Genomic DNA, 12,104 nt, shown 5'->3' with positions numbered 1-12,104 from the left:
ACCTCATGGGATATTGGATAACCTCATGCAACGATGAATGCATTGAAGACAAACTGCAGTGTATATACAATCTGTACACCTACATTCCCCTTCCTTCAGCCATCATGGAGTATCTGTTGGCTGACTGAAATTAGTCTCTCGCTTAATGTTTTTTCATCAGTCCAGTTCATCCAGTGCCGGTATTCTGTCCTGTCTCTTTGTGTTTTGCTAAGCTCCTCTCCATAGCGCTATAAGAGGGGGGGCCTGCTACGCACACTGCATCTGGATCCACTTAAACACAAAGAAGAGCCCAAGCAGCTCCAGCCATAATGCTTGCTGCAGTCTTGAGAGCTCCATAGTCGTAGCTGCTCTTACTGTGGCTCTGTCTCGTCTCTTTACCTCCTGGACAGATGGACAGACAAGTATAGACCTCACCCAGACATCTAGACAACGTCTGCAAGACATTATGTCAAGGTTGATAAGTCTGTAAAAAGAGACGGGGAATTTACTGGTCTTCTCAACCCTGTTTACTATGCCTGCCCAGCTAAGTGTATATAAACTGTACTCATTTAAGTCTAAGGAGCAATCACAGAGTGATGGAGATACGTTTGCTTATTTGGATGGCATTCCAATCCTAAATCATCACAGCATGTTTGTTAGGTTTGCCAAATGAATAAACTAGAGCCATGCTAATGGTAGAGATTGTAACAGATTCCAGTGTTTCCCCTAGGATGAAGCTGTAGCAGCGGCACTGAACCTTTTATCTCTTTAGCTGAACCTCAAAATGTGTTAATTAAACATTTCCCTCAAAATAAGAAGTCGGGGTGTCTTTGAGATGGTCAGGTGTCACGTGAATCGCCTCGAGGCTAAACACTGTATGGGCAATACTGAGGCTTCTATCTTTTTGTATGCATTATGGATCTTACAAATGTTTAACAGATGTTTTGATGCACATTCCAATCAAAGGATTATGTTTGTAACGTTAATACTCAATCGTGTGTTGCTTTCTTGACAAAACAAACAAATCTACTGTTGTAACCAGTGGCGTACCCACCATAGAGGCAAGGCAGGCGGCCGCCTGCCCAACTAAAATCTCGCCTCCCCTAGAAAATAAAGTTAAAGACTGACTGAAAAACAGGCAGTGAAAAAAATTGTCCTCGTCCATTCACGCGGGCCGTATCCATTCCATTCAGCAGAGCGACCCTCGCCTATAGTGATGCAAATGTATGCCTTTGTCTTCATGGGGTGCCAGGAGTGCCAGGGGTGGGGGTCTGGGCCATCACCTGTACTCACCTGGCATAAAAGGGGCTCTGTGCTATATAGTTCAAGAAGAAAGCGACCTTGCTTCATTTTGGACCCACTTTGCTATCAAAGAACACAGGGGAGCTAAATTTGACACGTTAAGGTTTTGTGTCCACATGACGCTTTCGCCAGTGTCCATTGCTTCTTAAGGGCACTAATTACATTGCCACTGACAACATGCAGTGCTGAACGCCTATTTTCCAGCGTCCAAAGAGTCAAAAGTAGGCCTACACGCAGAAGTAGCCTACAATGACAACCTCTCGCCTAAATACTCTGTCTCCTAGCGTTTGAGAGAGATTTAACTGAAGGTCTGAACTACGATTCAGTTATAGATAGAAGTGCAGCAAGCCCAGTCGTCTCATGTTTTGAGACATCACTTCATGCTTGAACAGTGAACACTATTTGATTTTGCTGTTATTGTTGCTGTCGTAATCGCAATGTTTTATTAGTCAATAATTTGTGCAGGACATCATATTCGCCTTTTCTGTAATGCCGCTTTTTTTTTAGAATTAAAATACATACATTGATTATACTTGCATATTGTTTTGTAGTCAGTTTAGTGTAGTTGTTAACTTGTTCCCCCCCGATGGGCCCCCAGGGGCCTGCCTTAAATGTAATTCCTGGGAACGCCACTGGTTGTAACTTGATTTCATTTTAATATGCTGAGATGATCAGGTAAGCGCAAAGTTATTGACCTGGATATGAAGCGATGCGCTGTTATGCAAATAGTCAAAATAGATGAAGCCTGAACTATGAGAGAAGCCTCAAGCTTCAGCTTTTAAAAAAATAATGTAAGAAAAGATATACAAGGTATGGAAGATGTATCTGCATTGAAATCATGTTAAAGCTATACAAGATAGGAAGATGTATGTTTTAAGTATTCCAACTAGATTTACATCGGGATACATGTGTTTATAAATGTGTGTAATATACAGTGTATACACTATACTTATCACATGCCCAGTCTTTATTTGAGTGAGCAATGTGGTAAAGTACCAAGGGCCTGATATCAATCAATCAATCCGCTGGTATTGTTCACACATGATATGTCATCAAGTCAGCTTGTCAAAACAAACGGCTCTAAGAAGAACAGCAGAAGTGTGCTCTCTTTGACGAAGGCACGGCACTAATCAGCTAGACAATTTCTGCAGAAAATGTTAAGTGGACTTAATGTTTAACAAAATACTTGAATGGTGTCTGTAGGATGAGCAGCGAGAGTGTGTTCATATCTGTGTGTATCGTATATATCTATAAATAGATATATAGATAGATATACAGACAGACACATACATACAGAAAATACATGCAGTATATGCATATTTCTGCTGTCTACATTCCTCAGTCTTGGTTTCCAGCATTCCACTGTGCGATGAAGAGATTAGCACCGGTGCTGCTTCCTCACCTGGCATACCCTGCTTGTGTTGTCCTGCTACTGCACCTGCTAGCTATCCATGGTATTATGAAAATACTTCTCTGGCCAGTACCAATGAGCAGGCCGGGCTTGGTTTGATTCCCCCTACAGTATGTCAGCCTGGCCTGTTTGTATCAAACACTGCCTAATGGGCTGTGATGACAGAAAGGCCTGTTTTGGCAACAGCTAAAATAACAGGCTAAACAAAATAATGAAACCAACTATATTAGTCAAGGGTTCTTATGGCTTTAATATAGGTTAATTTTCGGGGTTTTTGATGAGATATTGGAGTAATATTAGACTACAACTTCTTACGTGTCCAAGAGGAAAAGACACACCTCGTAGCCTGGCCACTGGCCATCGACTTTCGCCCTGCAGTTCGTCCTCTTACGTTGAATAAACTCCACTGGTTGTCAGTGTGATTTGGATGTTTGGTGTGTGGAAATACCTCTTCATTTTCACTGGTTTTAAGCTTTTGTGCGTCGGAACTCGGAACCTCTGAGCACAGCCCACGTTGGGCGCTGATTATTTTCATAAAATGGCAAAATTCCTGCTGGTTTGTGTCTCTTTATAAGTGGCTGTTTTACCCACTTGAAATGTCTCACTTTCGTGGGTGTGTAGTAGCTAATTTTAGATTGTGAATGTTACTGTAATATTAAAGTGAGATTCATCCACCGTTCCGCAGCCCTATCCATTGTACGTTTACTAGCGAGAACGGGCTCTCCATCCACCGTACCCAGTTGATAGCCACAGGTCCACGTTGTAGCAACAGCGTAAGCAATGTTACAACTTTCGCTGTTGTCATATTTATGAAAGTTTCTTAAACGTAACTTTCAAGTGAAGTTTATAGGGGTAAAGGGAGGAGGAGTCTTGCCTGCTGCGCAGAACCAACGTGGTCTGTCTCAGTCTCAGCGTGACCAGAGACACACACAGGCGTGCGGCTGAGTGCGCACAACACACAGACACATTGCTTGCCAGTGTGCAGTGCATGCATGCACTCAAACTTTATTGTTGATCATGTGTGACGTGACAAAAGCATTTGTTTTCACATAGGTCGGTCGAAAAAAGTCATCAGATTCTTTACAAAATTAAAACATTAAATTGGCAATGTCAGTATTCAAAGATTATTATGTTTTCATATTCGATTTATATTCGATCCCGCAATTCGGTGTGTGTGTGTGTGTGTGTGTGTGTGTGTGTGTGTGTGTGTGTGTGTGTGTGATAGAGAGAACTGTCTGTGTTTGAAAGAGGGAGTGTATAATGGTTTTGTATCCGTGTGTTAGCAGACACATTTAGGTTGCCTTGGTGGATCATAAAGTGTGTTGAATGACAACTGGGCCAGTCTCAGGTTCTGGCGCATGAATAATTTATGACGATGTTCCTATTAGGCTCCAAAGCCTTAAGCCCTTAACCTTCCAACTGCCATGGGTCCCCACCCTGAGTGTAACATCTCCTAGCCCTGCTGTGGGTCATGCTGGCAATGGAATTAGGTGGAATCCAAAACCCCTTCTCCTCATCTCTACTATATGCCTGCACGACTCAGACACTCTGGCTACATTCTCCAGTGGGCTTCTGAGTAAACAACCACACACACTTATATGCAAACACATGCGCTTGCACAGTGCCCAGTCCTCTACTCTCCCCTCCCATGCCCCCTGTAATTAGAAGGCTGCCTGGTTTTAAGTACAATAACTTGCGTTCGGACATAGAGGGACAGGACGGATGCCAAGTGTCAGTTGTCTGACATTTTTGACATTGTTAGACAAGAGTCTGATTTCATCTCCTGATGCACATGAGACACTGTGTGTGTGTGTGTGTGTGTGTGTGTGTGTGTGTGTGTGTGTAAACCGAGGAGGAATGTGTGTGGCTGTATATTGTAATGGAGTGTGAAACTGAGCAGTCACCAGTTGTTTTGATATGGGCTGTAGTGTCATGAACCCTAGCGGTCCCTATTCTGGGGATGAACGTTCAATGAATATATATAGGATATTTACAAGATCAAATTTTTCAGTGAAGAGCTTTGGTGTAGAGGGAAAAAAGATATTAAGTATAGACTGCTGGGGGATGCCGGTTAGCTAGCTGATTTTGTGGGATCCCCCCCAGAAGGTTCATTACGTGTGTGTGTGTGTGTGTGTGTGTGTGTGTGTGTGTGTGCGCTCGCAGTGGTAAAGAATTCTGAATCATGGAACAGTAACACAGTAAAAGTCTTCAGTGTTAATTGTAACAAGACAGTGTCTAATAATAACAGCGTGGCTTCCCTGTGGATCTCAGACGTCATGTTGATGACTTCAATCTTGCCCAAATATGGAGTTTTGTTTTTATTATCAAAATGTAATTTGTTTATTTTTATTTCATTGCTTGCTTAGAAGTTAAATATTCTCAAATAGAAACTTCAATCAAATCTAAGATTTTGAAGCTATTGCACTTTTTGATAAAATGTCAGTCAAAACGTCAATAATCGTGGTCTAGGATAGGACCCTCCAAAATCGGGATCGGCATCGAACCCAAAACTCTGGCGGTCTGGTTCTAAGCAAGAGGGGGCACAAAAGTGGAAAAGGCCCAGAAACCATCCCGTGGGTGTGTGTACGTCAGCTAACTGTTAACATACCAAGAGAGACCGGATTATAAAACGCCAGCGAGTGATTCTCCTATGAGCTCACTGCCAAACAATGTGCTTCATGTTTCTCCATCTGCAACCTTTTTTTTTTTCTTCCTCCTCCTTGGTTTTTATAGTCCGTCTTCCCTTCATCTCCTCATTTCCCCAGAGCTGTGTGACTGTGGTATTGTTAATGGGGCTTTCTTGGAGCACAAGGAAGCGAGTGCATTTCGCCTTGATTGCACAGCAAAGTCCTAGTTGAAGTTGTAGCTGGTAGCTCCAGTATGTGCATTAGTGGCATGATGATAAACATGATTGTCATGCCACTACTGCAGTGATGATGTAGGAGTAGTAGGGCTGGGCTATACAGAATCCATCTATTAGATCAATATTGTGATATGAGACTAGATATCGTCTGGGATTTTGGATGTCGTAATATTGTGATATGGCATACAGGTTTATTTTATACTTTTAAAACGTGTTACATTTTCTATAGCCCATCCACAAGATCCAATGCATTGCGCGTCATGCTTGTAGTCCGGCAAAAAAAAAAAAAAAAGACATTATCGTCACAACACAATATTATCACACAAGGTATTTGGTACAAATATCGTGATAGTTAACTATCGCCCAGGGTTAGTAGGTAGGGCCTGATATCATGAGATTAGTGAAGATGTCATGACGTAGGGCCTGCAGGGTCATGTGCCTCCAGGACCGGGAGAGATTTTTGAAACAAAAGTCGGCAAGTGGTCAGCTCTGGTATTGCAAGCTTAGGCCCACACAATGACTATTATGCTCGACGCATGAGCTCGCTCATTGGAGGTAGTTTGTAATGCGCACGCTCTATTGTTGTCATCAAGCTGATGACCAAACCCGGGACGGGGGTGTACTTCCGGTGGACTATGCGCTGGTGCCTCCTCCAGTTATAATATATATATATATATATATATATATATATATATATATATATATATATATATATATATATATATATATATATATATATATATATATATATATATATATATATATATATATATATATATACACACACACACACATATACATATACATATACATATATATACACACAGTAACTCAATCAATGCTTTTCATGTAACGTGGTTATGTCATGAGGTAGGCCCTGGTGTCATGTGACTTGGAGCATTTTCAACCTATCCATTTTCAACCATCTGTGACATCAGTGACATCATCATTAGGCAGGATTTTTTTCTTTTTTTTTCAAACAAGATTTCAACATTTATTTTTCGATTTTTATTAAGAGAACAATGGCTTCCATTATAGCATGCTAACTTTTCCAGGAATAGAAAGCGTGCAGTTTCTATTAGCTTGGATTCCCCATCGATGATGTCACTGGTAGGTGGGTTTCTGAACTGTCCACAGCACTCCTCTGAGACACAGACGTGGTAGACAAAAAAAGCTACCATATTATAATAATGAGCATTAGTGAGGACCAATTATATGAAGAGAGGTTGAAAATGGGTGAAGTCGTCCTTTAAAGGGATTGTAGGCGATTCAGAGATAAACAAAGAAAAAAACTCCAGCAGTTCGTTTCCCCGACCACCAGGGGGTGACGCAGGGAGGAGTTCTGTAGAGTTAAGGGGACTTCTAAACGGGCCATGCCGAATATAGGTTCCTTTATTCGGATACAATTCGCGGAACTGCCCGCCCCTGCCGGTTCTCTGAATTTTTATTTTTAAATAGGCTCTTTCATGACAAATTGACCACATATATGAAGTTAAACAACTAAATTCTATCTAAGTAAATTATGTGCCTCAAAAACGAAGTTTGAGAGCGTTTTCAAACCGAAAGTAAAAAGTTCACACGGACACGGACGCGCACGGATGCGCACATGCGTGCGTTAATTTACGGCCCGACACAAACATAAACAGTAGGGAAATACGGATTTCAGAAAGAGGACTGTTTCAATGCAGGAAAACACCCCAGCATCATTATATAGTGGCTGATATAGGGGAAAAAATGCAAAATATATATATAGACATATTTTTCTAATTTAGGCTTAATGTTGCCAACAATCCCTTTAAAGCTAGTAAGACTTTGTGGCATTTATAATGATGTTAAAAGCTTAATTACATCATCAGTCCCCACACCCAGCAGTAAGTTGTGTACGTACATACAGTGCGGTGATAGACTCATGATGTTCAAGGGCCCTTTTTGTTTTCATCGTCCGGGGCCATTTCTATTGGGTCCATCCATTCTACAGGCAGTTATCTCCACCAGGCTGGATGGCCGTGAGGCGGAGATTAGGCTTTCGCCCCACGTCCACGTGTGTGTGTGTCTGTTCGCAGATACTAATCTTGCAAACCGCTGGACTTGACCTAACCTAACTATATTTTCCGTTATTTTTCATTTTATTTAAAAACATATAGACTGTTATTGATCCTGCGGCCAGTGTGGGGGATATTCAGTTTTCATGGCATTATAAAAAACACTTACTACTCCTACAGATTTGGTCCAAAACTCACACAAACCTTATCTTTAGAGTCATGTGATAAACATGTATCATATAAATGTTTCATATTCTGTTCCATTTGGCTATAATTGGCTTGAAAAAGGGGCGGAAGGGGCCTATTTCAAATAAAATCATAAATGCCTCATCCGATCAACCCCAAATGTAAATCTGATGTTGAGGGGCCTCTAAACAACACACAACCCATAGCGTACACAGCCGTTGGTAGGCAACCCAGCCCGGTCAAGATATGCGCTCCGTGGAGCCCCCCTTTTTTCTCTTATAATTGCTATGGTGCTCCATACAGTACTTAAATTCTAATTAAATCTAATTAAAGACCATAATTTGTCACTAAATTAAAGAAGGTATTCAACATTTAAAAGTTCCGCCTGTTATCCGATGGGGCTTGTAATAGTCCAGGTTCAAAGCAGGAAGCATAGAGATCAGGCTTAAAGACACTAAATATAATTTTCAACATTCAATTGAACAAGTATGAGCAATATGGACAAGCTGTGGATTTTGATGATTGTAATCATACGGAATCCATCATCTGTTATCAGATGGAAAAGGAATTATACATTTAGCAAAGGTCATAAAAGCCTTTGGGCTCAGAGAAGAGTAGTCTTCAAGGGGTGTTCTTTCATAGCTGCAGTGGCAGCCACCGTGTTGGCCTCCACAGCCAACACTCGGAGACCATCTAACATTCACATTTGCACCTTTTTTCTTGCTTGGCACGTTTCCTGCACCAGTATGGCCGAACCACTCAACCTGTCATGAGTTGCGTAGAGGCATGCTTGACGACAGCTGAGAAAAGGCAGAAGATAGTGCAGTCATGTCGCAAGAGCCCCTGGCTTCTGCCAAGGATTCTTTGTTCCCTCCAGAAATGGCCAAACAACTGTTCCTTTTCCAAAAACACATGGCTATGCATGTTTCCCTGAAGACAAATGTCTTCATTATGATCACTTCAAACATACATTTCACAATTCACCTCCAGTTGAGACAACGCATGGCAGGCAGTTGTTTGAGCAGTGCTTTTAAGTTTGGATGGAAGAAAGGTGAAGGCTATGCTTTCCTCCCTGTTATCAGCTCTGTGCTCCCAAGTTTCAACTGTGTTTAAAAAGCCGGTCCAGCTTCCAGAACTCATTCTTTGTCCTGTAAACATTTTAGACTTAAGGAAAGGGAAAGAGCATGGCTTGGAAGGAGAGAGAGGGAGAGGAAAGGCAGAGAAAAGGGGGGGGGGGTTGTGGGTTGATATGTGGGAGGAGGGGCTTCTTGTAATCATCTTGTGATTCGCAAACACAAGAACAAGGGAATTTTTTCTCCCCAGTTCTTTTCGAAGTCTGAATTTGTTTACAGTTGGATCTCATGAGCTTTCATCACTTTGGTTGGCATGAGCTTTGCATGCTGGTGTGGTTTTGTTTGTGTTCTTATTATCAAGTGTGTGGTGGTGGTTCTTTCCTCTCTCTCTCTCTCGCGTGTGTTTGCTAGGGAAGGTAGGAGGGGCCTGGCCAGCTGATGTCATTCAGCACAGCAGGCTGTGCCTGAAAGAGGGCCTTTGTTGGCAGCTTGTAGCATGAAGCAAGTCCCTCTGCTTTGCTTTGGACACACGCTCACTCACACAGGGGACAGGAGAGAGGAATGGCAGTGTTTGGACGGCAACGCTGCCCACTCCACTGACACATCTGCATGTCCGGCACACTTTTTAGATTGAATGGATGCACTATTGGGTTGATTCTGATCTTTTTTGAAGCGGAGCTAGCAAAGGACTAAAGGGAAAAACAAGATGGAGCACCTGGGAGGAAAAAGTTTGTAGACTTTTGTTGGGTAGAGCGGAGTGCACTTTTCTATTTGGAAGAAGACTGGAGAAACTGGGGTTACAACAGCTGGAAGAATCTGAGAAGAAAGCATATAAGCACCCTTGATGTCTTTGTACTATGTCTTTTTCATCGGTTTTCTGTCCTTTTGCGCTTTAGAAGTTTTTTCTTTATTACCACTAGCAGAAAGGGGACATCCGAGTGACATCCGATTTTCAAAAAGGAGCACATTTTTAGGTGGGAAGTGGGAAAAACAACAAATGAAAATGTTGGAGATTTGCCTGAAATTGGTGGGGTGTAAATCTAAAAAAGGCCTCTCATCCTCATCCAGCTGCTACTTGGAAGGTAAGAATGTTTTGGGAAGGCTCCTCTGTACGTTCATAGGGTGGTGGTGTTCATTAAAGTCTATGGTAAAGGAAAAGAATATTAGGAACGCGCTATATTAGACACGTTTTCTCTACTGGAGCCTTGGCTGTCCGTTAGCTCTGGAAAGTGTGTGTGTGTGTGTGTGTGTGTGTGTGGAGGAGGGGCAGGGGGTTAGAAAGCTGTAGAGAGTGCAGGGGAGGGTGAGGGAGGCCAGACACACTGGCTAGCTGCAGAGAGGAGAAGTGGAAAAAAAAGAGGGAGAAGAGAATACAAGGAAATCTGATTCCCAGCCATGTCCCATTTAACGTTTGTTTATGGGGAGAGTGGGCTCTAACCTCGGTCTGCAACCTTTTCTGTAGCTTTCTGATCTTTTCCCCCTATTCCGTCCTGCTCATTGCTTCTATGCATAATGCAGTTGCAACATAATGTAAACCTATATGCTTTAAATTCCTTTTCGTTGGTGTGCAGGCTACAGTTGACTTATTTTCCATTACTTCAGGTTGGCGTAGGATCTTTTTTACTCAAAGCAAAGTGGGCTAATTGGATTTGCCTTGTCTGAATGAAAGATTAATGCAAATCGACGAAAAGCAGGGTGCATTACATTTGGATGTAATGAACAGAGTAATGGAATAGTCAGTGAAGTCCGCTCTGTGCCAGAGATTGTGCAACCAAATGATTTAATGGAGCAAAAAGCCATGCAACACTCCCCAGTAAAGTGAATAACACTGATAAACCACTTTCAACATGGCCTCCCTATTTTGGGCAAAAAGAGAAGATCTATAATGCTCAACTCGTAGATGGCTTGTAGATCTGCTATTTTTTTGAACGCCCTCGTAAGACAAAGTAAACGATGAGGCTCAAGTGGTCAAATGCATGGTTCTGAAGTTATTATTTTTTTATTTTTGTAGATTAAACCTTGGGGCAACAAAGGAAATCTAACAGAAATGATCAAAACAGTTCAGTTAGTAAGCCTTAATAGAGAGAATTCTGGGGTTCTCCCAACTCCCTTCAATCACCATATGAACAAATTAAAGAGCAAAGAACTTTTTCTCTCTTAACTCTAATCTAACGACTATAATCATGGTCTTCCACCAGAGGGGCTGTTAACACTTCTCCCAGATTCAGTAGCTTGTCAGTCTCAGCCCTGGTATTTCCAACACTTCCCCAGTCTTCAATCTGCATTTTAGGGCCTCAAGATCTAAGGCCTGGTTCGAGCTCTCTGTGTTGTTCTCCACCACCTCCTCCCACCCAGGTGATGCAATAAAAGTATCCAACCAGGAGGGTATCCTTTACCCCCCTCAGGATGTGGAGTTGTGTGAATTGGATTATGGCGGTCGTTGAAATGACTTGGTTACACTGGACACATGACATTCTTTATCACATATCGGTATGTTGTGGTGAGAGTTTTTAAGTGCTCTCCTATTACGCACAGCGATGCCGTCATAGTTCCGCGAGAGCTTCAAGAATTCCACTCATTTAATCACTTTTGAGTGCCACTGACAAAAATGACGCATTTTCCACCTTGAAACGTTTTTTAAAACTTTTTCTTGAGAAAATGTGTAATGTTTTGTTGAGCAACATGTCGTGGCAGCACTGTTTAGCCTGAGCATAAGTTAATTCTTAAACGTGCGAGTGTGCTCCTATTCAGTAGTACATGTGCCAGTGTACTCTGACCATCTCACAAAGAGCTGTGGTATTTGTGGTCAGTAAAATGGACATGTGTGGTGGGGGTCTCAAGTGCAACTGAACGCACGCGCCATGCGCTGAGTAAAAGCCTCGGGGTTCATTTGTGGTGTTTGTGTAGTGTTTAATAAAGCACCAAAATGGACTGTGTCCAATTTTACACTCTGATTTCAAACACTGGGGCTTTGCCTTTTACTGTGTTGATACGTTTTGATTCATTATTACACATTATGACTAACCTACTCCCTCTCACATTATCTGTCCTTGTTGTTTTCTTATCCTTGTTGTTTTCTTATCCTAACTTATCTTGAGTTCTCTTATCTTGCACAGTGCTACTTAACTAGTTTTATCTTTTCCTTGTGTTGAAGCTGCAATCCAGAACTTATTTTAATCTTTATGGAGGAGAATGCTAATACAATATAACAAGCACATCTGTAGTGGTGGTAGGTGGTCTCCCTTCTC

The 12,104-nt window shown here is 42.0% G+C and overlaps 1 protein-coding gene across 2 annotated transcripts in view; it reads left to right on the top strand.

Moving 5' to 3' along the window:
• The window catches only part of abl1 (c-abl oncogene 1, non-receptor tyrosine kinase), a 41,793-nt gene that overhangs the window by 11,652 nt on the left and 18,037 nt on the right, over positions 1–12,104 (top strand). The window contains exon 1 of one of the 2 annotated variants that reach the window (XM_080420109.1): positions 9,200–9,938. The exons of the other annotated variant lie outside the window; for it this stretch is intronic. Coding sequence (XP_080276235.1) covers positions 9,701–9,938 — 238 coding nt within the window. The 5' untranslated portion in view covers positions 9,200–9,700. Of the gene's footprint in view, positions 1–9,199; positions 9,939–12,104 lie in introns of those variants that run through there. 2 annotated transcript variants of the gene reach the window in all.

The sequence above is a fragment of the Gymnoscopelus braueri genome, assembly GCF_963280865.1.
Source record: "Gymnoscopelus braueri genome assembly, chromosome: 22".
Classification (NCBI taxonomy): Eukaryota; Metazoa; Chordata; class Actinopteri; order Myctophiformes; family Myctophidae; genus Gymnoscopelus; species Gymnoscopelus braueri.
The sequence above is the reverse complement of the archived record's forward strand: the minus strand, read 5'-3'. Positions and strand labels throughout refer to the sequence as shown.